The 26,400-nt window shown below is 45.4% G+C and overlaps 1 protein-coding gene across 1 annotated transcript in view; it reads right to left on the reverse strand.

Annotated features, from left to right (window-relative positions):
- Positions 1 to 26,400, reverse strand: part of dcdc2b (doublecortin domain containing 2B) — an 89,411-nt gene that overhangs the window by 17,420 nt on the left and 45,591 nt on the right. The window contains exons 8-11 of the mRNA XM_048558296.2: positions 21,502 to 21,633; positions 12,405 to 12,551; positions 7,657 to 7,696; positions 3,803 to 3,862 (exon numbers count right to left, since the gene is read on the reverse strand). Of these exons, the coding sequence (XP_048414253.1) occupies positions 3,803 to 3,862; positions 7,657 to 7,696; positions 12,405 to 12,551; positions 21,502 to 21,633 (379 nt within the window). The remainder of the gene's footprint in view (positions 1 to 3,802; positions 3,863 to 7,656; positions 7,697 to 12,404; positions 12,552 to 21,501; positions 21,634 to 26,400) is intronic.

Genomic DNA, 26,400 nt, shown 5'->3' on the forward strand with positions numbered 1-26,400 from the left:
GAGAGGTTTACTAGAGCTCTTAGGAGGGTTTAAACTGGTGTGGCAATGGGGTGGGAGCCAGAGCAACAGGCCAGGAAGTGCAGGGACTGGGGGCAAAAGAGAAACTGAGATATGCAAAGCACAGAGTAAAAGCAGGCAGAGGGAAGTCACAGGACTCAGAGGGACTGAAGGTTTGGGGTGTGATTTCTTCAATGCAAGAAGTATAACAGGTAAGGCAGGAGAACTAAGAGTATGGATTACTGTTTGGAATTATGATGTTATTGCCATTCTGGAGACATGGGTAAAAAAGGGGCAGGACTGTCAGCTTAACATTCCATGATATCACCGTTCTAGATGGGACAGAAAGGGAAACAAAAGGGATGGGGGAGTTGCATTGCTGATTAGGGATCACATTACAGCCATGTTGAGGGAGGATACATCGGCAGGATCTTACAGTGAGGCATTATGGGTGGAATTCAGGAATAGGAAGGGTGAAATCACAATGCTGGGAGTTTTGTGTAGACCTGCCAACAGCCCACGTGAGATAGAGGAGCAGATATGCAGTCATGGACTGGAAAGGTGTGAAAAAAGCAGGGTAGTTGTGGTGGGAGACTTTAATTTTCCTCTGATTGACTGGGACTCTCAGAGCCAGGGGCTTGGATAGAGAGCAATTTGTTCGGTGGGTCCAGGACAGCTTTTTTTAGACAGTATGTTGACAATCCAAATGGAGAGGAGGCCATAAATCAGTGAATAAGCCAGGACAGGTGATCAATGATTCAGTAGGAGAGAATTTTAGGCTTAGCAACTATAACTCTGTATGATTTAGAGTAGTCATGAACAAGGACAGGAATGGCCCTCAGGTGAAGATGTTTAATTGAGCAAGGGCCAGTTACATCCAAATTAGACAAGAAGTGTGGAATGTGGATTGGGAGAAGTTAGTTGAGGGCAAATCTACATCTGGCATGTGGGAGGCTTTTAAAGACCAGTTGATTAAAGTATAGGATACACATGCCCTGCAACACTGCAGCATCGGAATGGAAGGATTCAGGAACCATGGATTACAAGGGAAGTCGTGAACTTCATCAGAAGGGAAAAGGAAACATACGATACGTCTAGACAGCTACAAACTGACAAAGCCCTTGAGGCGTATAGAGAAATTAGGAAGGAACTTAAAATGCTGAAATAAAAGGCTGGAACGGGCCAGGAAATGTTTTTCATAAACACAGTCAAGGAGAATCCAGCCTCACATTTCATTATCTTGGAGCTGGGCCTGCTGTGTTCATCCAGCCTCACATTTCATTATCAAGGAGAATCCCAAGGCTTTTTATGAATGTATTGGCAGAAAGAGGGTAGTAAGGGAAAGATTAGGCCCCCTCAAAAACAAAGGAGGGAGTTTATGCGTGGAGTCACAGGAAATGAGAGAGTTCCTCAGTGAGTACTTTGTAATGGTATTCACCAAGGAGAAGACTGATGTTGAGGTCAAGGAGAAGTGTGTGAATACTCCACAGAGTATCGATATATTAAAGGAGGAAATTTTGGATATCCTAAATTGCATTAAGATAGACAAGTCCCCTAGGCTAGGTGGGATCTATCCCAGGTTACTGTGAGAGGCAAGGGAAGAAATAGCTGGGACATTAGCAGATATCTTCACATTCTCTTTGACCACAGGTGAGATTCCAGAGGGCTGGAGATAAGTGAATGTTGTTCCCTTGTCTAAGAAAGGAAGCAGGAATAATCCAGGAAATTATAGGCCAGTGAGTCTGACATCTTTGGGAGTAAGCTCTTGGAGAAGATACTGAGGGACAGGATATGTGCATATTTGGAAGAAAATGGATAATTTAGTGCCAAGCAGCATGGTTTCATACAGGGAAGGTCACGTCTCACCAACCCAATTGAATTTTTTGAAAAGGTGACAAAGATAATTGATGAGGGAAGGGTTGTGGATGTAGTTTATATGGACTTTAGTAAGGCATTTGCTAGAGTCCCACATGGCAGATTGGTACAGAAACTAAAACCACATGAAATTAGGGTGGCCTGGCTAAATGGATACAAAACTGGCTTGGTCATAGAAGATAGAGGGTCACGGTGGAAGAGTGTTTTTCAGAATGGAGACCGGTAATTAGTGGTGTTCCACAGGGATCAGTCTTAGATCTTTTGTTGTTTGTAGTGTATATAAATGATCTGGAGGAAAGTGTGGGCGGCCTGATTATTAAGTTTGCAGATGACATGAAGATTGGGGAAGTTGCTGATGATCGTGAAAGGATACAACAGGATATCGATAGATTGGCAGTTCGGGCACAGAAACGGCAGATGGAGTTTAAACCAGACAAATGCAAGGCAATGTATTTTGGAGGATCAAATTTAGGTGTGAATTATACTGTAAATGGCAGAACCCTTGGGAAGGTTAACGTACAGACAGATGTGGGTGTGCAGGTCCTCGGTTCCCTGAAAGTAGCAACACAGGTGGCCAAAGTGATTAAGAAGGCATATGGCCTGCTCACCTTCATTGGCCGGGGCATGGAGTACAAGAGTTGGCAAACCATATTGCAGCAATAAAACCCTGATAGGCTGCATTTTGAGCAAAGTGTGCAGTTTTGGTTGCCACGTTACCAGAAAGACTTGGAAGCTTTGGAGAGAGTGCAGAGAAGGTTCAGCAGGATGTGGCCCAGTCTTGAGAACATTGGCTATGAGGAAAGGTTAAAAAGACTGGGATTGTTTTCACTGGAAAGACGACGGCTGAGATGAGACCTGATAGAGGTCCACAAAATTATGAGAGACACTGATAAGGGGGATAATCAGAGGCATTTTTCCAGGATTGAAGTTTCAATGACAAGGGGGCACAGGTTCAAGGTGAGAGGGGGAAAGTTTAAGGGAGATGTGTGAGGAAAGTTTTTCACACAGAGTGGTAGGAGCCTGGAATGCACTCCCAGAGGAGATGGTGCAAGCAGGCTCAACGGCAACATTTAAGAGGTATCTAGATGGTTACATGACTAGGGAGAGAATAGAAGGATACAGACCGAATAAGGGCAGCGAGTTTTTTTTTAAGTTTAGTCTAGGCATGATAACTGACACAGACTTGGAGGGCCGAAGGGCCTGTTCCTGTGCTGTATTTCTCTTTTGCTCTTCTATTTCCACTGTCTGGGGATTCTAGAACTGGGGACATGGCCTGAGAATTATGGTCAGCCTGCTCAGCAGAGATATTAGGAAGCACTTTAGCACATAAAGAGTGAGAGAGGTTTGGAATTCTCTTCCACAAGTGGCAGTGGATGCTGGGTAAGTATTTTAATTTTAAATCTGAGAGAGGTGCATTTTTGTTAAGCAAAGGTATAAAGGGAAATGGACCAAAGTTAGGAATATGGATTTCGGCCACAGATCAGCCAGGATCTCATTGAGTGGTGGAACAGTCTTAAGGGGCTGAATGGCCTACTCCTGTTCTTGTTGTTGTATTCCACCTCAGGGAAGAGCCCATTTATCCATCCGGAAAACTGGTTTCTAATGTTTGGATAGATGTAAAGTGAAGGGTGCGTGGCAAAAGAAATAAAATCACAGACCAATTTCATTAAAACCCCTCTCACGTCTGCACTGGTTTTCTGGTTAATTCCAAGGCTTCTTGCTCAGTGGTTCCCTCTGGTGGTGAGAGGAGTAGCTGCCTCTCCTGTGTTGTCATTCCACCACATGACAAACACTATTCAATAAAATAGATCTGGTAACAAACAGATTATCACTGCAAGGAAGTATTTGCTAGAAGATCACCATTCTTCACTATAAAGGCTGAGGAAGTGGGAAATCTTATTCTGTGAGGCTGAGCGTGTGTGACCATTACCTTAACAGTTGAAGGTAGCAGTGCAGAATCACTGACTCCATCTTGGGACAGAACATAGTCCTTCACACACCAGAAACAAACAAGGGAAAATAATTAGTGGCACAGTTGTTTGCTTTTCATTTCTTTATAATATAATTCTAAATTAAAAGACCATAGTGCCAATCTCTATAAAAGTTAAATTATATTTAAACACTTGTGAACTGAAAGCTGTTTCTCAATCTGTTGGAACATTTTCTCAATCTTGTAATTTTCAAAAGAAGACAGTTTTTCAAGGTTTACAAGTGAATAACAACTAATTGGGTGAGATGTTGAAGACATCTGTCTGTCTCAGCGATGACTAATGAAACAGGAATGGTAGAAGCGTAAACTGGAAATGTACATGAGCCGAGAAGGTACCATAGTGTACAAAGGAGCACAGGAAGCTCTCTCTTTGGGAGAGCAATAATTGGTTACACACAGACTGAGGGTAACCAGTCCACAAGTGTGAGATAGGTTGAAGAGGAGGGCCAGCACGAAGGCAGCACAGCAATCGAATCAACACTCTCAATTAAACTGTTCGTAATCAACCCGTTCAGTGTTATTACTCTCTTCCAGAACCGGCTGTACTTCAACTTTGGCTGCTGGCTCGAGGTAATGACACTACCACCTGGACCAGAAAAACACTAATTTTCTTGCCTACTTTCTGTACCATACTCTAGTCATCGAACCAATTGAACAAACCACCAACTACGTACAAACAGGGATAACAAGGCGTGGAGCTGGATGAACACAGCAGGCCAAGCAGCATCAGAGGAGCAGGAAGGCTGACGTTTCGGGCCTAGACCCTTCTTCTTCAGAAGATTTCTGTAAAAGGGTCTAGACCCGAAATGTCAACCTTCCTGCTCCTCTGATGCTGCTTGGCCTGCTGTGTTCATCCAGCTCTACACCTCGTTATCCAAGATTCTCCAGCATCTGCAGTTCCTACTATCTCTCACATACAAACAGGATTCAGATTAGATGAGATTATAACGAGCAGTGAATTATAGCCATGTGATTATGGATATGTAATGTATGATTTACTGCTGGAATGATAACAATAGTAATTACAGAACATATTGTCTGTTAAAGATGAGGTTTTGACATTGGGCAAGAATTTTTATTATTCAGTCCAGCTTTTAGACTCATGGATCAGAAAATTTCCCAATTACATTATACAATCCTTCCGCGCTTAATAGGGATTGGGCAGAATATTTCTCTCAATGTTTAAATGTCCAGGGCTATAGAAATATTCTGCCAATCCCTATTAAGCGCGGAAGGATTGTACAATGTAACTAGGAAATTTTCTGATTCATGTGTCTTAAAGCTGGATTGAATCCATTTGCCACATTTAAATAATGTATTCATTTAACAATTCTGCTTAAATTGAATTTATGGGCTTACCCTCGCCCATTTGCTGCTATTTGTAAGACCCATTGGAAGAGGGAAACACAGGCTACATTAACATGGTGACTACCAGCCTAGGACTCAGGAGGAAGGTGGAGCTATTAGCAAATGCAGCTATTAAATCTTAACATATGTAAATGTAAAGCTAATACCCCCATGACAAATAGAATTCAGTGCCCCTGAATTTTGAACAGTTTGAATGAACTTAATATAAAATTCTATTTGTGAACACAAGTTATAAAAACCTTTGCCATCAGTCATTACCTAATTAGAAAAGGCTACCAGCTTCTTGGCTTTGTTTTGCCTTTCAAATATGATCATGGCTGATGATCCTATACTACACCATATCCTGGCTTTCTCCCCATACCCTTTGACCCCTTCAGCAAAGAACAATCCCTAAGAGCTATCTCTAATAGCTCCTTGAAAATATTCAATGTTTTGGCCTCAACCACTTTTTCTGGCAGTGAATTCCTCAGGCCCCCCACTCAGTTCTAAATGCCCTACCCTGTGTCCTGAGACAGTGACCCCCTGCCCCCAAAACTGGACTTCCTGGTGATCAGGAATATCTTCCCTCCATTTCTTTTTAATTCATTCATGGATGCGGGCGTCGCTGTCTAAATCAGCATTTACTGCCCATCTCTAATTGCCCAGAGGGCAGTTAAGAGTCAGTCATATTGCAGTGGGTCTGGAGTCACATGTCAGCCAGACCAGGTAAAGATGACAGATTTTCCTCACTAAAGGACTGAACCAAATGGGTTATTCCTGATAATTGGTAAAGGTTTTATGGTCATCATTATACTCCAGATTATTATTGAATGCAAATTCTACCATCTACCATGGCAGGATTCAAACCCAGATTCCAAGAGCATTAGAGATAATGGGAACTGCAGATGCTGGAGAATCCAAGATAATAAAATGTGAGGCTGGATGAACACAGCAGGCCAAGCAGCATCTCAGGAGCACAAAAGCTGACGTTTCGGGCCTAGACCCTTCATCAGAGAGGGGGATGGGGTGAGGGTTCTGGAATAAATAGGGAGAGAGGGGGAGGCGGACCGAAGATGGAGAGAAAAGAAGATAGGTGGAGAGGAGAGTATAGGTGGGGAGGTAGGGAGGGGATAGGTCAGTCCAGGGAAGATGGACAGGTTCCCTGGACTGACTTATCCCCTCCCTACCTCCCCAACTATACTCCCTCCACCTATCCTCTTTTCTCTCCATCTTCAGTCCGCCTCCCCCTCTCTCCCTATTTATTCCAGAACCCTCACCCCATCCCCCTCTCTGATGAAGGGTCTAGGCCCGAAACATCAGCTTTTGTGCTCCTGAGATGCTGCTTGGCCTGCTGTGTTCATCCAGCCTCACATTTTATTATTTCCAAGAGCATTACTTGGGTCTTTGGATTAATAGCCCCCTGATAATACCACGAGATCATTGCATACCCTGTGACAGGTGTAGACATTTACCCTGTCTAGTCCTGTTAGAGCTTCATTGGTTTCTAAGAGCTTTCCCCCACTCTTTCTTCTAAACTCTAATGAATGTTGTCCTAACCAATCCAATCCCTCTGCATAGTCAGTCCTGCCATTCCACGAATCAGTCTGGCAAACCACCATTGCACGCCCTCCATGAGGCCTCCAGAACATCTTTCCTCAAGTAAGGAGATAAAAACTGCCCACAATTTCTGAAGAAGAGTCCAGGCCCGAAACGTTAGCTTTCCTACTTGTCTGATGCTGTTTTGCCTGCTGTGGTCATTCAGCTCTACACCTTGTCATCTCACAATACCACAGGTGTGGTCTCACCAAGACCCTGTATAATTTCAGCAAGACATCCCTGCTCCTGCACTCGAACTCTTCCACAATAAAGACCAACATACCATTTGCATTCTTCACTGCCTGCTGTACCCGTATGCTTACCTTCAGCGACTGGTGCACAGGGACATCTAGATCTTAGAACATAGAACATAGAACATTACAGCACAGTACATGCCCTTCGGCCCTCGATGTTGTGCCGACCTGTCATACCGATCTCAAGCCCGTCTAACCTACACTATTCCATGTACGTCCATATGCTTATCCAATGACGACTTAAATGTACCTAAAGTTGGCGAATCTACTACCGTTGCAGGCAAAGCGTTCCACTCCGTTACTACTCTCTGAGTAAAGAAACTACCTCTGACACCTGACATCTTGACGCGGCTCCCCCTTTCCCGTTATATCACCATTCAGATAGTAAGGCTGCCTGCCTGATTTTGTGATGGACGTGGATAACCTCACATTTAACCACGTTATATTCCACTTTCCATGCATCTGCCCACTCACTGAGCTTGTCCAAATCACACTGAAGTCGCTCAACATCCTTCTCACAGCTGACCCTCCCCCCCAGCCTTGTTTCAATCACAGTCGGCCGGGTCTTTCATTTATACTCAGTTGCTGATGATTTACCTCTTTGCTGTGATTCTTGTGTTTGACCATTTGTTGATGCCTGTAAAAGGAATATTCATATAACAATTATTTACTGTTTCTCCCTTTATGAAACCTTCATTAAAAGATCCATTAAGAGTCAGTGTGTCTTTTTTCTGAAGTCTCCATTCATGTTCACATTTGCAGATGTGGTTGAACAGTTTTCATTTTACTGCATTGAAGATATGCGGCAGACAACAATCCCACTTGGCTGAACTCAAATTGCCTTATTATAATCCAAAAATGCATCTCAATGCGGGTCATCTTAGCTAATGTTCTTGCCACAAGAATTCAACAGAGAAAGACATTCCTGGCAGAGGATCAGTGGATAGGGCATGGAGCATGCCAGAAGAAGCATCCTGGTTGTAATTTCAAGGCATTACATTTTAATCAGTTTTAAATTATTATTTTGGTTTATATGAGCGGAACTTCTATTAATTGGAACAGCATACCTTCAGAATTTTGTTTTATTCAGAGATAGTTAGTAGTTAGGAAGGGAATTGTTCAGTTTATTAGTAGTTCTGTTAATTTATTCACTTGTTAGAGTTGGATAAATAAATTGTTACTTATTGCTTATAAAGAGAGTATCAGGGATTGGTTTCATTTAGCGATAATGGGAACTGCAGATGCTGGAGAATCCTAGATAACAAAATGTGGAGCTGGATGAACACAGCAGGCCCAGCAGCATCTCAGGAGCACAAAAGCTGATGTTTCAGGCCTAGACACTTTATTGTCTTGGTTTCATTTAGCCTCTCCTTTATAACTGGTTGGAGGATGAGAGGCAGGCTATACCACTTTTCACATTTCCTTTAACAGATTACAAGGTGAGAGGGGTGGCAGGATCAGACAGAGTCAGCATGTATTTATGAAGGGGAAATCATGCTTGGCAATCTGTTAGAATTCTATGAAGATGTAGCTGGTAGAGTTGACAAGTGGGAGCCAGTCAATGTCACATATTTGGACTTTCAGAAAGCGATTGACAAAGACCTGTATAAGAGGTTATTGCGCAAGATTAAAGCACATGGGATTGGTGGAAGAGCACTTGAAGTAGATAAAAAAATTGGCTGGCAGAGAGGAAACAGGAAGTAATGAGTCCTTTTCAAATTGGCAGGTAGTAACTAGTGGAGTGGCACACGGATCAGTGCTGAGACCCCAGTATTCACAATGTATATTAATGATTTGGATAAAGGAACAAAATGTAACACCTCAACGTTTGCAGATGATACCAGGTTGGCTGGGAGGGTGAGCTGTGACGAGGATAAGACCAGAAGACCATAAGACATAGGAGTGGAAGTAAGGCCATTCAGCCCATCAGGTCCACTATGCCATTTAAATCATGGCTGATGGGCATTTCAATTCCACTTCCCTGCACTCTCCCCGTAGCCCTTGATTCCTTCTGAGATCAAGAATTTGTCAATCTCTGCCTTGAAGGCATCCAACGTCCCGGCCTCCACTGCACTCTGCGGCAATGAATTCCACAAACCCACCACTCTCTGGCTGAAGAAATGTCATCTCATTTCAGTTTTAAATTTACCCCTTCTAATTTTAAGGCTGTGCCCACAGGCCCTAGTCTCCCCGCCTAACGGAAACAACTTCCTAGTGTCCACCCCTTCTAAATCATACATTATCTTGTAAGTTTCTATTAGATTTCCCCTCAACCTTCTAAACTCTACTGAGTACAATCCCAGGATCCTTAGCCGTTCATCGTACGTTAAACCTACCATTCCAGGGATCATCCGTATGAATCTCCGCTGGACACGCTCCAGGGCTAGTATGTCCTTTCTGAGGTGTGGGGCCCAAAATTGGACACAGTATTATAAATGGGGCCTAACTAGAGCCTTATAAAGCCTCGGAGCACATCGATGCTTTTATATTCCAACCCTCTTGAGATAAACGACAACATTACATTTGCTTTCTTAATTACGGACTCTACCTGCAAATTAACCTTTAGAGAATCCTGGACCAACACTCCCAGTTCCCTTTGCACTTCTGCTTTGTGAATTTTCTCACCATTTAGAAAAAGTCCATGCCTGTATTCTTTTTTCCAAAGTGCAAAACCTCACATTTACTCACATTGAATTTCATCAGCCATTTCCTGGACCACTCTCCTAAACTGTCTAAATCTTTCTGCCGCCTCTCCACCTCCTCAGTACTACCTGCCTGTCCACCTATCTTCGTATCATCGGCAAACTTCGCCAGAATGACCCCAGTCCCTTCATCCAGATCATTAATGTATAAGGTGAACAGCTGTGGCCCCAACACTGAACCTGCGGGACACCACTCGTCACCGGTTGCCATTCTGATAAAGAGCCTTTTATCCCAACTCTCTGCCTTCTGTCAGACAACCAATCCTCAATGCAAGCCAGTAGCTCACCTCGCACACCATGGGCCCTCACCTTGCTCAGCAGCCTCTCGTGAGGCACCATATCAAAGGCCTTTTGGAAGTCTAGATAGATAACATCTACTGGGTTTCCCTGGTCTAACATACTTGTTGCCTCTTCAAGGTTTGTCAGGCATGACCTCCCCTTATTAAGTCCATGCTGACTTGTTCTAATCTGACCCTGCACTTCCAGGAATTTAGAAATCTCATCCTTAACAATGGATTCTAGAATTTTACCAACTACCGAGGTTAGGCTAATCGGCCTATAGTTTTCTATCTTTTGCCTTGATCCTTTCTTAAACAAGGGAATTACAACAGCAATTTTCCAATCATCTGGGACTTTCCCTGATTCCAGTGACTTTTGAAAGATCACGACCAAAGCCTCTGCTATTTCCTTAGCCACATCCCTCAGAACTCTAGGACGTAGCCCTTCGGGGCCAGGAGATTTATCAATTTTTAGACCTTTTAGCTTTTCTAGCACTTTCTCTTTTGTAATGCCTACCGTACTCAACGCTGCCCCCTGGTTCTCTAATTGTTGGCATAGTACTCATGTCTTCCACTGTGAAGACTGACGCAAAGTACATATTAAGTTCTTCAGTTATTTCCTTATCCCCCATCACTAGCCTTCCAGCATCAATTTGGAGCGGTCCAATGTCTACTTTTGTCTTTCGTTTGTTTCTTATGTATTGAAAGAAACTTTTACTATCGTTTCTAATATTACTAGCTAGCCTACCTTCAGCATGTCTTCGACAGGTTGGGTGAGTGGGCAAATCAATGGCAGATGCAGTATAATTTGGATAAATGTGAGGTTATTCACTTTGGAAGCAAAAACAAGAAGGCAGATTATTACCTGAATGGCTGTAAATTGGGAGAGGGGAGTGTGCAGTGGGATCTGGGAGTCCTTGTGCACCAGTTGCTGAAGGTAAGCATGCAGGTGCAGCAGGCGGTAAAAAAGGCAGATGGTATGTTGGTCTTCATTGCGAGAGATTTCGAGTACAGGAGCAGGGATGTGTTGTTGCAGTTGTACAGGGCCTTGGTGAGACCACACCTGGAATATTGTGTGCGATTTTGGCCTCCTTTACTGAGGAAGGATGCTCTTGCTCTCGAGGGAATGCAGCGAAGGTTTACCAGGCTGATTGCGGGGATGGTGGGTCTGATGTTTGAGGAGAGATTGACTAAGTTGGGCTTGTCTTTGCTGGAGTTCAGGTGAATGAGGAGGGATTTCATTGAGATTTATAAAAATCTAAGAGGACTGGACATGATAGATGCAGGGAGGTTGTTCCCGATGGTGGGTGTGTCCTGAACCAGGAGTCACAGTCTAGACCATTTAGGATGGAAATGTGGAGACATTCCTTCACCCAAAGAGTGGTGAGCCAGTGGAATTCATTACCACCGGAAGTCGTTGATGCCAAAACATTGAATGTATTCAAGAGGTGACTAGATATAGCACTTGGGTGAATGGGATCAAAGGTTATGGGGAGAAAGCAGGATTAGGTACTGAATTGGACAATCAGACTCAAATGGCTGAATGGCTGCATCCTGCTCCTATTTTCTCTGTTTCTAACTCAGAGTCTCACAGATAGAGAGGAGTACCTTTCCTACAGCATTTCTTTAGCTTCGAGATTTCACAGAAAGAAAACATTAACAACATATTTAGCTACAAATAAAATAAGTCATCCACTTTGTGTTACCATATTCCTGGTCAAAGCTTAGCCTCTAGTTTACAGTATTATCTTATATTAAAACTACGTCAAAAAGGTCCATTGTAGCCATTTGGACTTGCTTTCTGTGTTCCTATTAAATGAGAGGTTTAATTGGACTTGCATTCTGTGTTCATTTTAAACGAGAGGTTTGTTGTCCACTGTGTTTGTCGCACTGTATGTGGTAGAGCTTGCAACATGTCAAGATGCTCTTCCCCGTTCATAAGATGGAATGGATTCAAAAACATTGTCAGTGCAACATGACATAAAGCACAGCTCCAGCAGCTGATGATATAAACATGAAGGTCTGGTCAATTGCTTATTATAATTCATGGTGTCAGTGCATTGAGTTGTTTAGATCAATCTGGCACCCATTATTCATTGTTTAGTATCTTTAATCTGAACAATATGGTCTGATGCCAATTCAACATAGACCTGGGAATGCAGAGCTTTGTGTGATTTAGGAGGATACAATTCAGTTTACAGTCTAGGCTTTATGAAGTAAAACATACATTCACCCATTTATCAATGTAAGTCGAATTTCAGCTCCAACTAGTCACTTCAATGTAATTTGCCTCAAAGTGAGAGAGTTGAACTGAGTTAGTAAGACAGCGGAACAAGACAAAAGCAAGTACATGAACTGAGATTACCTGAAAGTATTTTGTGATGGCATTTTGCAAACAAGGAGTTTAAGGTAAGGAAGATGTTTGAACTTCTCAGATCCCACAGCTACATAGTACTGTCCACTCTCCAACTGTTCCCCACTGTCTATAATCTGTCCATTCATTGTACAAAGTCTAAAGAAAATAAAATACTTTTCATTGAGGCTGAAATACACCTGAATGAGATACCAATAATGTCTTTTTTCAAAAAAATACAAATGCACAATGTAATAACAGGGCAACAATGTAAAAGAACATTGAAAATGACATTCTACATTCCAGTGCTCTGGTTGGCTGGAGGCAGGTGGAATGATTGAAAGGCTCACCAATGTCACTCCATCTGTATATTCACAGCAATCACATCATCAAGTCATGACATGGAGATATCTGTGTTGGACTGGGGTGGACAATGTCAGAAGTTCTGGCTGTGAGTTTGCTCGCTGAGCTGGAAGGTTCGTTTTCAGACGTTTCGTCACCTTTATTTTTATTTGAAAAAATATGTTTTATTCATAAGATGTACAAAAAATAAAACATATTTATACACCTACCCAGTCATGCAAGCCGCTCCGGGTTACCCAGGGGTACGTACACCAACTAAAGGGAAAAAAAAGAAGAAAAAAACTAAGCAAAGAAAATACCCCGGCAGGGGTCAGCCCGCACAGTCCCCGTTGGCCCCCTGACCAGTTGGGGAAGGCGCCAGCTGGGCCCAGTTACCAGATAACACCCTTTTTTCTATTCTGGACGAGGGGTTTCATGCGGTGGTCTTTCCCCACCGCGCCTTGGCAGCGGCTGCCCCAAGCTTTAGCGCGTCCCTCAGCACGTAGTCCTGGACCTTGGAGTGCGCCAGTCTGCAACACTCGGTCAGGGTCAGTTCTTTCAACTGGCAGACCAGCAAGTTGCGGGCAGACCAAAGAGCGTCTTTCACCGCATTGATGGTCCTCCAGGCGCAGTTGATGTTGGTCTCGGTGTGCGTCCCGGGAAACAGCCCATAGAGCACGGAGTCCCGCGTCACGGAGCTGCTCGGGACGAACCTCGACAAATACCACTGCATCCCCCTCCAGACCTCCTGCGCATAGCCACACTCCAGAAGGAGGTGATCGACAGTCTCGTCCCCCCCGCAGCCACCTCGGGGGCAGCGTGCGGTGGTGCAGAGATTCCGGGCATGCATAAAGGATCTCACTGGCAGAGCCCCTCTCACCGCCAGCCAAGCAATGTCCTTGTGCTTGTTTGAAAGTTCTGGCGATGAGGCATTCTGCCAAACGACTTTGGCAGTCTGCGTGGGGAACCACACGACGGGATCCACCCTCTCCTTTTCCCGAAGGGTCCTGAGGATACTACGTGCTGACCACTGCCTGACGGCCTTGTGGTCAAAGGTGTTTCCTTTCAAAAATTTCTCCACGAAGGACAGGTGGTACGGAACGGTCCAACTACTCGGAGCGTTCCGCGGCAACGAGGCCAGGCCCATCCTTCGCAACACCAGGGACAGGTAGAACCTCAGTAAGTAGTGACACTTGGTGTTTGCGCACTGAGGATCTACGCACAGCTTGATGCAGCCGCACACAAAGGTAGCCGTCAGGGCGAGGGTGGCGTTCGGTACGCCCTTTCCCCCATTTCCCAGGTCTTTGTACATGGTGTCTCTGCGGACCTGGTCCATCCTTGAACTCCAAATGAAGTGGAAGATGGCCCGGGTGACCGCAGCGGCGCAGGTCCAGGGAATAGGCCACACCTGCGCCACATACAACAGTACCGAAAGCCCCTCGCACCTGACAACCAGGTTCTTACCCGCGATGGAGAGGGACCGGAGCGTCCACCTGCCCAGCTTCTGCTTCAGTTTGGTGATACACTCCTCCCAAGTCTCAGTGCACGCCCCAGCTCCACCGAACCAAACACCCAGCACCTTCAGCACATGACCTCGCTCTTACCCCTATTGACTTTGGCACCCGAGGCCATTTCAAACTGGCCGCAGATGTCCAATAGCCTACTCACCGACCGACGATCGGTGCAGAAGACGGCGACATCATCCATGTACAGGGAGGTCTTGACCTGAAGGCCTCCGCTGCCTGGGATAGTCACGCCCTTCAGGCTCACGTCCTTCCTGATGGATGTGGCAAAGGGATCCACACAGCACACAAACAAGGCAGGAGAGAGCGAGCAGCCCTGCCTGACTCCAGATCTGACGGGAAAACTGTCCGATTCCCACCCGTTGATCGAGACTGCGCTAACGATGTTGGTGTAGAGCAGCCGGATCCAATTGCGGATGCCCTCCCCGAACCCCAGTTTGTAGAGGACGTCCCTCATGTAAGCATGAGAGACCCTGTCGAAGGCCTTCTCCTGGTCCAGGCTGACGAGGCAGGTGTCCACCCGCCTGTCCTGTACGTAGGCGATCATATCCCTGATGAGGGCGAGGCTCTCAGCGATCTTCCTGCCCGGCACAGCACAGGTTTGGTCAGGGTGAATCACCGACTCCAGGACAGACCTGACCCGGTTGGCTATGACCTTGGCCAGGATTTTGTAGTCCACATTCAATAGTGAAATGGGACGCCAATTCTTAATTTCTTCCCTCTCCCCCTTCCTCTTGTAAATGAGGGTGATGATGCCCTTCCTCATGGACTTGCACATTTCCCCTGCCCGAAGCGCACTATCGTACATCTCCAGCAGGTCCTGGCCGACCAGGTCCCACAGAGCGGAATACAGCTCGACCGGTAAGCCGTCGCTCCCAGGAGTCTTATTCCTCTCCAAGGACTTGAGGGCTCTGGTCAGCTCGTCCAGGGATATCGGCCAGTCCAGCCACTCCCTCGTGGCGTCGTCTAAGACCTCCGTGATAAATGACAGGAACGACTCGGAGGCCGTGCTGTCTGTGGGCTTCGTGTCGTACAGTCCGGCATAGAAGGATCTGCTGATCCTCAAAATGTCGGGCCAAGACGACATCACCGAGCCGTCATCCTCCTTCAGCCGGCTAAGCACAGAGCTGTCTTTGTGCACCTTCTGAAAGAAGAAACGTGAGCATGTCTCGTCCTGCTCGACGGAGCGGACCCTGGACCGGAAGATTGCCTTGGAGGCCTCCGCGGCGAAGAGCGAGGCTTGCTGGCCCCTCACCTCACGGAGGTCCTCCGTGACATCGACCCCCATCAACTGCAGAAGGAGCAGGTTCTGCACCCTTTCCTGGAGTCGCAACAGCTTTCCCCGCCTCTCTCTCGCCTTCTGAACACCCTTGAGGACAAAGAACCTCTTAATGTTCTCCTTCACCGTCTCCCACCAGTCGCCCGGAGACTCAAAGAGGGGTTTCACGGTTCTCCAACCGGCGTTCTCCCTCTTAAGCTCCTCGACGTTCTCTGGGGTCAACAGAGTCGTGTTGAGCTTCCACGTCCCCTTGCCGGCCGGCTGGTCGTCCTGTAAGTGACAGTCGGCCAGCAGAAGGCAGTGGTCAGAGAAGAACACCGGCTCGACGCCGGTGGACCTGACCGAGAACGTCCGTGACACAAACAGGAAGTCTATCCTTGAGTGAATAGTCCCGTCTGACTGCGACCAGGTGTACCTCCGCTGCGCTCCGTCTGCAGGGGTGCTGAAGACGTCGAGCAGCTTGGCGTCCTTCACCGTGTCCATCAGGAATCTGGACGTGACGTCCAGTTGACTCCCCCCACCCGCTGTCCCCACGATGGATCTTCCATCTGCATCGATGAAGCAGTTGAAGTCTCCGCCTAGGATGACCGGCCTGGACGTAGCCAGCAGGGGTGGAAGCCGCTGCAGGACGGCCAACCGCTCACTCCGTACTGCTGGGGTGTACACGTTGATCAGCCTCAGGGGAGCGTTCCTGTAGGTGACGTCAGCCATTAGGAGGCGCCCCCCCACCATCTCCTGAACTTGAGAGATGGTGAAGTTGCGCCCCCCGCAGCAGAATAGCCAGGCCTGAGGAGCAACAGTCATTACACCCTGACCAGATTGAAGGCCCACAGGTCCAGGCGCCGGACCATTTCCCGTACATGCTGAGGTGTGGTATCCCGCACTCCTGCAGAAACAGGAGGTCCAGTCACGTGCTGCCCCCTAGAACTTCCAAGCGGGAAGGAGGAAACAGCGCGTCCCCAGCCTGGCCCAGAGCCGGACTCTCCTGCCTCCGTACCCCCGACGGGGGGATGCCACCCGGAAGGCAGCACGGATGGATTCCTGAGCCCGGAGAGCATCCATCAGTTAGCCCGTGCAATGGGCATGAAGGGACAGATAGAGGGGCTGGACCTTGGACTTGGGGAGGGTACTGCGATCACTGCCCACAATGGGGGTACGAGTTGAGAGCATTGATGTGCGCAGTGTCAAGTCCACCGCAAGATGTGTGTCTGGAAAGCGAGGAGGAAGGTGCGTCGGCAGACCCAGGAACCGCAACCATCAGGCGGGAAGAGGCAGCTACAAGGGGGCTATAAGAGCTCCTCTGACGAGGGAGATTTGGAGGGGGCCCACCTACGCCCAGGTCGCCAGCAGGGGCAATGCGGGGCCAGCCCCCCCCGGAGGAGAGGAAGGCACCAGGGCCCTGCAAGGACCCAACTAATGTGCAGGAGGGCCACACGCTACCCTCAAGGCGGCTACAGGCGGGGGGGTGACGAGACTGTCGATCACCTCCTTCTGGAGTGTGCCTATGCACAGGAGGTCTGGAGGGGGATGCAGTGGTATTTGTCGAGCTTCGTCCCGAGCAGCTCCGTGACATGGGACTCCGTGCTCTACGGGCTGTTTCCTGGGACGCACACCGAGACCAACATCAACTGCGCCTGGAGGACCATCAATGCGGTGAAAGACGCTCTTTGTTCTGCCCGCAACTTGCTGGTCTGCCAGCTGAAAGAACTGACCCCGACCGAATGTTGCAGACTGGCGCACTCCAAGGTCCAGGACTACGTGCTGAGGGACGTGCTAAAGCTTGGGGCAGCCGCCCCCAAGGCGCGGTGGGGAAAGACCACCGTATGAAACCCCTCATCCATAATAGAAAAAAGGGCCCTATCTGGTAACTGGGCCCAGCTGGCGCCTTCCCCAACTGGTCAGGGGGCCAACTGGGACTGTGCGGGGTGACGACTGCCGGGGTGTTTTCTTTGCTTTGTTTTTTTCTTTTAGTTGGTGTACGTACCCCCGGGTAACCCGGAGCGCCTTGCATGACTGGGTAGGTGTATAAATATGTTTTATTTTTTGTATATCTTATGTATAAAGTATATTTTTTCAAATAAAAAAAAACGTGACGAGAAAACTAACCTTCCAGCTCAGCGAGCAAACTCACATCCAGAACCTCAACCTGAGCTACAGATCTTCTCAAAACTCGGTCATGTCAGAAGTCACACTACACCAGGTTATAGTCCAACAGGTTTGTTTGAAATCACAAGCTTGCGGACTGCTACCCTTTTGTCAGGTGACTTTACCTAATGAAGGAGCAGCACTTCACAAGCTTGTGGTTTCGAATAAACCAGTTGTCTATAATCTGATGTCGTGTGACTGCTGACACCATGATGTCAAATTACTATTCAAATGAGCTTGAATAATAATTTAGTTCTCAACGTTGTTCTTCTGTTGCATCTTTATTGAATCTTCACACTAAAAAACACAGTTAAAAAATTTAACAGACACCCACCTCTGAATAGCTTAACCATTAACCAGCATTTACAGCAGCAAAAGTTACAACAGCTTATATCTGTAAATCACTTTGAACAAAGAAAGACTGTCAGACTGTTTACACAAGCACAAGCAAATGCATCTTTTAAATGTGAGACACTGGGAGTGGAGGGGAATCAGTGGTGCCAGGAGCCAAGATTAACCCATGTAGAAAGGACAATAGGTGAGCAGGAGTTCGAGTGGGATAGTGTCTGGGTACAGAGTTGAAATTTAATGACAGTGAAGGTATGAAACTGACCATGAACTTTGCAGTAAACCAGGCTGGTTGTGATTCAGGAGCAGACTAAAACATCAGTGCAGACTACTCAGGTAGACTTTGGAGAAAGAGGTGGTTTTATGATGGAGGGCAGGGTGTGGTCAGAAACTTCAATCAAGATCTAATACGATGTCATGTATGGTTCAGATTAGCTTGCATCTCAGGGGTCGTCACCAAACTATGGGAAATTGCACTGGAGGGGCTGCAGAGGGTGTTCACCAGGATGTTGCCTGGGATGGCAATGAAGAGAGGTTGGATAGGCTGGGGTTGTTTAGAGCAGGGCAGGTTGAGGGAGTCCTGATGGGGGTGTATAAGATTGAGGGGCATTGGCAGCGTGGATAGAAAGCAGCTGTTCCCCTCAATTGAAGGGTCAATAACAAGGGACATAGTTCTAAAATGAAAAGCAGGAGGCACTTGAAGCACTGCAACTCTTGTCTTTTCTCTCCATCTTCGGTCCACCTCCCCTTCTCTCCCTATTTATTCCAGAACCCTCACCCCATCCTCCTCTCTGATGAAGGGTCTAGGCCCGAAACGTCAACTTTTGTGCTCCTGAGATGCTGTTTGGCCTGCTGTGTTCATCCAGCTCCACACTTTATTATCTTGGATTCTCCAGCATCTGCAGTTCCCATTATCTCTGGCACTTGAAGAAAACCATTTTTACCCAGAGGGTGCTAGGTGGCCTGGAATATCCTGCCTGGGGGGCAGTTGAGGAAGAAAACCTCACAACCTTTAAAAAAGTATGTGGATGAGCACCTAAAATGTCAAAACATTCAAGCCAATGGATCAAGTGCTAGAAATTGGAACTAGTGTAGATTTTGAGTAGTTCTTGGCAGTGCAGACTGGATGGACTGAAATCAGAGATAATGGGAACTGCAGATGCTGGAGAATCCAAGATAACAAAGTGTGTAGCTGGATGAACACAGCAGGCCAAGCAGCATCTCAGGAGCACAAAAGCTGAGACGTTTCGGGCCTAGACCCTTCATCAGAAAGCTCTGATGAAGGGTCTAGGCCCGAAACATCAGCTTTTGTGCTTCTAAGATGCTGCTTGGCCTGCTGTGTTCATCCAGCCCCACACTTTGTTATCTTGGATAGATTGAAAAGTGTGTTTTGTACTGTATGTATCTATGAACAGAGTGGGTGCTGATTAAGTTGGTTGAATCTGTTCTCACCAGCAGCAATTGAGGTTTGTATGAAAATTTAAGCCATGAAGAGAAATGTTATATAGAATACACCAAATATGAGTCTAACAATACAGTAAACCATACAGTAACAGTCTCACATTTATCTAATTGCGCACTCTAAGCACAAAATAGAAATATAGCCAAGTGTAATTCCTGCCTAGAAATAAAACAAAATACTGAATGTTGGCATTGTCTCTCACATACATCTATACTTCAAAATATAAACATTAAATCACAGAATGATCTGGAGTAGAAGGAGGCCATTCAGCACATTGAGCTCTTTCCCATTCATTCACAGGATGTGGCTTGGACAGTGTTTATTGACCATCCTACTTGCCCAGAGGGCAGTTAAGAGTCAACAATAGTGCTGTGGGTCTGGAGTCTCATGTACGTCAGACCAGGTAAGGACATTAGTGAATCAGATGATTTTTTTCCTGACAGTCAACATTGGTTTCATAAAAACCGAAAGAACTGCGGATGCTGTAAATCAGGAACAAAAACAGAAGTTGCTGGAAACGCTCAGCAGGTCTGGCAGCATCTGTGAAGGAAAAAATAGAGTTAATGTTTCGGGTCCAATGACCCTTCCTCAGAACTGATACTGGCTGGGAAAACGTCAGTCCCCTCTCTATTTTCTGCATATAAACTGACGTTTTCCCAGCCACTATCAGTTCTGAGGAAGGGTCACCAGATCTGAAACGTTAACTCTGTTTTTGCCTTCACAGATGCTGTCAGACCTGCTGAGATTTTCCAGCAACTTTGTTTTTGAACACTGGTTTCATGGTCATCATAAATCTTAGTTGCAAATATTTGTTGAGTTCAAATGCTACTAGCTGCTATGGCAAGATTCAAACCCAGATCCCCAGAACATTACCTCAGTCTCTGGATTAACAGCCTAACAATAATGCTACTAGACCATCAGCTTCCCATCTACACCGGATATCCAAATATGCATTTTGCCTCAAAGTCACTCTGCTACTTTTTCACCCCACCGTTATCTATACGGATAATTCCCAAAAAGTCTCTTAAATATTTCAATTGACTCTTATTCTACCTCCATTGTAATTCCAGGCAGAGTATTCCATACCCTACCATTATGGTGTGAAAACATTTTTCCTTATGTTACATGTTACTTTAGGTTCTCTCCGAATCTTGGTTCTGTTACGAGCTGGAAGAGTTAGTCATTGTCTACTTTACCTTGCCCTCTCAGGGCTTAACAAACTTCTATCAAAGCTCCTTTTAGCCTTCTGCCCTTCAGAGAGAACAGTTGAGAACAGCAGATGGGATTGTTTAGATATGGATAGATCTGGCACATTTATAGAACTTTCTTAGCTATAGAGGTTTACAGCACAAATTGAGTCCATTCTTTGGGGATAACAAAGTGTGGAGCTGGATGAATACAGCAGGCCAAACAGCATCGTAGAAGCAGGAAAGCTGACGTTTCAGGCTCTTTGGAGACAGGTTTCTATTCAAAAAACAGTCTTTTACATAAATTCTATGGCATTAAAATCCATCAGAAGTTAATAAATGTTTTACATTGTTAAAGCCTGGCTTTTACAGGCTTAAGATTCAATAGTTTAACTCTTGGTCGTTTAAAGACAACACATGTTGCTATACAATTGTTGCTCTTTATAAATTAATCATGTACAACTAACTTCAGTTCAACAGTGCAAAATCTTTTTCAATCTGCATGTTGTGATATGAATAACAAAGCTGCAAAATTAAAGTATTCAATGAAAACTAAAATGTGACGCTTTGCAAAAGACAGGATGCATTTCCTTGAACAGTTTAGTCCACATCACCTCCCCCCAGAGATGAAGCTACCTTACCGCAAAGACAGGCTGTTGATTTGCCAAGCGTACAGTTTTATCACTGTGATAATGCTATGCTAATGACACAGAAGAAATTAATTATACTCCATGCCCCCACCCCCGATAGATTAACCTTGTTGAAGAATATGGAAGAAAAATAACAAGAGAACAATCATCTCCCAATTCTCAATAGCACCCACCTGCGGACAGCTCCAGTTTGGATCTTTGCTTTCTCAGTTATCATGGCAAGAATCTTATCCCAATTTGTCATTACATGCTTGGGAATAATCAATCGAAGAGGTGGATTCAGCAGATCTCCATTCCTAAAAATACTAGACAAGCAGATAGTTTTGATCAAAGTTTCCTCCATGAAAAGATTTTTGTGTGTTGTTATATGGAATACCCATTTAGATCTTCAAATTCCCAAACTATCCATTATTCCCCATGTCATCATTCCACTTAAAAGCTGACCATGGTAAAATCCCATCAATGGGGATTAATTCAGATCACCCCATCGATCTCTTCAAGCAGTCTGTGTGGTATCATTCTGACTCCTTCTGGGCATTAAGGATCTGACAAAATTTATCAAAACAATGGTTGTGAGCAGACTCCAACCTTATGTGTCCTTGTGGGAGTTAGGCTGCCCATGTTTAATGTTTGTGTTGTTGGTCTTCCCCTAAATCACTAGATTAAATGTGCTCACAGGTAGGAAGAGAGACCAGGGTCATGTGCAGTTACATGGTGTCAGGATGCAGTATGGGTATGGGAGATGGCGTGAGTACCACATTTAGAAGCTGGCATAGAAGGGAAGCAGAGTCTGGCATACTGTGGGCAGGGATTGAGTGGGGCTTTAGTATGGACTAGGTACAAAGAATGTGTTAACGTATATATATTTATAAGACATTGCATAGCCAAATTTTCACAGAAATGAGATAAAAACTGAAAGAGCTGTAGATGCTATAATTCAGGAACAAGAACAGAAGTTGCTGGAAAAGCTCAGCAGGTCTGGCAGCATCTGTGGAGGAAAAAACAGAGTTAACGTTTTGGGTCCAGTGACCCTTCCTCAGAACCACAGAAACTATGTCCGATCAAATATCTATAAAATCCTGAAGGCTTTTGGAAATTAGAACAAACAATGGATTGAAACAAAAGTTGCAGAAACATAGATTATTGGGGAATGTTATGGGACAGTTATCAACTTTTAAAAACTCAAATGTAATAATTTCTTTTCGTCAGCACCCAGTTACTGCACTGGGGTCACTCTTACCACGTTATCATTCGACTGCCAGACTGTATACATCTCTGCTGTATCCCATTCATGTTACACCTCAAAGTGAGCTTGAACTAATTTTGATAACTTAGACAGAGACAACTTGAAACACAGACAACATGAAACATTGTTCTCCAAGACAAGCTGCTTATAAACTTCTGAGTGTTTCTCTGATTAGAAAATCATTAGCCTTTTTCCTTCTCCATTCTGGAATCAGATAAGTCTGTGTTGGGTTTAAGGATCACTACACTCACACAGATTAACTGCAGGAGATGAACTTTCATTTCTGCTTTCAGGTTTCCATGTGTGGACTCTTTGTGTTTCAGTGTGTTGTCATTTGTGCATTGTACTGGAGCTGTATTGGTTGAGTCAAAATGAATCATTAGTTCAACAATTGAAGCCACATTTTTCTGTTTGTCAACCAAGTTTATCGCAAACCTGTTCAGATATTTCAGCTGTTAATTATGTGCATGCTAGAGGTCTTTTGCATTATAGTAAAATCCTGCAATGTTTGTTGACAGTATTAGGTATTCTAAACAGGATACTATCACAAGTAAATAATCACAGAGAAGATTGCCTTATGACCTTGCAAGACCTTTCATTGGGGGTATATTCGAGGTGGGAAGCTAATCCCATTGTAAATATGACTTTAAATCAAATGGAAACAACATCTGATCAAAGGCCGGCCCTAAACATTGAACATAAACATTAGGTTCATTTTTATCTGTCACACGTAAGCTGAAGCACTTTGAAATTGTAGCCTTTTTTTGCTCATTCGAGGGATGTAGGATCACAGACTGGGCCAGACTAGATTATCCATTCCTCATTGCTGTTGAGAAGGTGGTGATGAGCTGCCTTCTTGAACTGTTGCCGTTCATTTCGTGTGGGTACACCTACTGTGTTGTAGGGAGGGAGTTTCAGGATTTTGATCCAGCGACAGCAAAGGAACAGTGATATATTTCCACGTCAGAATGGTGAAGGGATTGGAGGGGAACTTACAGGGGGTGATGTTCGTCAGTACCTGCTACCTTCGTTCTGTGCTGAAGAAGGGCCACTGGAGGGAAAACGTTAACTCTGTTTCACTCTCCACAGATGCCGCCAGACCAACTGAGTTTCTCCAGCATTCTCAGTGTTTGTCTCAGATTTCCAGCCTCTACATTATTTTGCTTTAAGTTATTGGGGATTTAGGAGCTGAGTTCTCATTGCCAGATTTCCCAGTCTCTGACCTGTTCATGTAGCCACTATATTTATATAGCTAATTCAGTTCATTTTCTCTTTAATGGTCACTGAAAGATGTTGATACTGGGGGATTCAGTGAAGGCAATGCCACTGAATGTCAAGGGGGCGATGGTTAGGTTGTCTCTTGTTGAAAATGACCCTTGGGTGGCATGAATGCCATTTGCCATTTGTCAGCCCAAACCTGGATATCATCCAGATGTTGTTGCATTTGGGCACCTGACTGCTTCAGCATCTGAGGAGTTTCAAATGGTACTGAATAATGTGTAATCACCAGCAAACATCCCCACTTCTGACCTTTATGATGAAAGGAAGGTCATTGATGAAGCAGCTGAAAATGGTTGGGTCGAGGACACTCCCCTGAGAGTATTGATTGCCAAACACAGTTATTGCTGCAATTTTCGAGTATCTAATTAGCATATATTTGCAAATGGAAAAGCAGCGTAATTCAGAGGGAGATAAGCATTAACAATCAGGACTTGGGGGAAGCCCTGAGTAAGGAGAGAACTGCAGATTGTGCTGGACTGGAATCTTAGCTGTCTGCCCACTCTCATACAGAGGGACCTGCATTCATACACTTATACAGCCCAGAAAAGATTCTTTTTCCTATCAAGTCTGGAGAGAACAAGGTGTAGAGCTGGAGAAGCACAGCAGGCCAGGCAGCATCAGAGGGGCAGAAAAGCTGGTGCTTCGGGCCTAGACCCTTCTCCAGAAATCTGAAGAAGGGTCCAGACCTGAGAAGTCAGCTTTCCTGCTCCTCTGATGCTACTTGGCCTGCCATGTTCGTCCAACTCCTTACTATAACTACCACTAGAAGTGGTAATCCCAATTTCCTGCACTTGTCCCAAATCCTGGAATGTTATGATATTTCAAGTGCTTATCCAAATATCTTTTAAAGGTTGTAGGTTTCTGGCCTCTACCACCTTCTCAGGCAGTGCATTCCAGATTCCCACCACCCACTGAGTTTTCTCCCAAATCCCCTCTGAATCTCCTGTCCCTTACCCTAAAACTATGCCCTCTTGTAACTGACCCCTCCAGCTGTGGCCTAACCAACGCTCTGTACAACTCCAACATTACCTCAGAGATAGTAGGAACTGCTGATGCTGGAGTCTGAGATAAGAAGGTGCGGAGCTGGATGAACACAGCAGCTCAAGCAGCATCAGAGGAGCAGGAAAGCTGACTTTTCACATCTGGACCCTCCTTCAGATTTCTGGAGAAGGGTCCAGACCTGAAGCATCAGCTTTCCTGCCCCTCTGGTGCTGCCAGGCCTGCTGTACTTCTCCAGCTCTACACCTTGTTATCTCCAACATTACCTCCTTGCTTTTATACCCTATGCCTCCACTGATGAAAGCAAGTATCTCATTTGCCTTCTTAACAATCCTACTCACATGCTCTGCCAACTTCAGGAATCTATGGATAGCTACCCTAAGATCCCTCTGTTTCTCTATGCTACCCCGTGTCATTAAATACTCCCTCACCTTGTTTCTTCACCTAAAGTGCATCATCTTGCCCTTGTCAGAGTTAAATGCCACTGGTCTGTCCATCTGACCAACTCATCTCTGTCTTTCTGCAACCTACAACCATCTTCTTCGCTACTAACCAACTTTAACAATCTTAAGACCAGAAGACCATAAGACATAGGAGTGGAAGTAAGGCCATTTGGCCCATCGAGTCCACGCCACCATTTAAATCATGGCTGATGGGCATTTCAACTCCACTTCCCTGCACTCTCCCCATAGCCCTTGATTCCTTGTAAGATCAAGGATTTATTGATCTCTGCCTTGAAGGTATCTAACGTCCCGGCCTCCATGCACTCCGTGGCAATGAATTCCACAGGCCCACCACTCTCTGGCTGAAGAAATGTCGTCTCATTTCAGTTTTAAATTGACCCCCTCTAATTCTAAGGTTGTGCCCATGGGTCCTAGTCTCCCCACCTAATGGAAACAACTTCCCAGTATCCATCCTTTCTAAGCCAAGCATTCTCTTGTATGTTTCTATTAGATCTCCCCTCAACCTTCTAAACTCTAATGAATACAATTTTAGGATCCTTCGCCGTTCATCATACATTAAACCTACCATTCCAGGGATCATCCGTGTGAATCTCCTCTGGACACACTTCAGCACCAGTATGTCCTTCCCGAAGTGTGGACCCAAAATTGGACACAGTATTCTAAATGGGGCCTAACTAGAGCTTTATAAAGTCTCAAGGTGTCATATGTAAATTTGTTAACGTTCCCCCACATTTTAATCTATATCATTTATGTATATAACAAACACTAAGGGTCCCAGTACTGATCCTTGTGGTACACCATTGTACACCAGCCTTCAGTCAGTCAAACAGCCTTCTACCACTAGCCTTTGTGTTCTCTTACTAAACCAGTTTCTGATCCATCTCGCCAAGTTTCCTTCAATCCCATGTGCTTGAACATGCTCAGTCAGTCTTGCAAGTGGGACCTTGTCAAAAATTATGTCAGTGGGTTAAGGTGCAACTCGAGGGCAAGGAATGTAATTAAGGAAATTTGTAACTCCAATATTTAGCAGTGAATCATGAGGTATGGGAATTTGATTGGAGGGAAATGGTACAACTCAGATC

This window comes from Stegostoma tigrinum, chromosome 24 (genome assembly GCF_030684315.1).
Source record: "Stegostoma tigrinum isolate sSteTig4 chromosome 24, sSteTig4.hap1, whole genome shotgun sequence".
Lineage (NCBI taxonomy): Eukaryota > Metazoa > Chordata > Chondrichthyes > Orectolobiformes > Stegostomatidae > Stegostoma > Stegostoma tigrinum.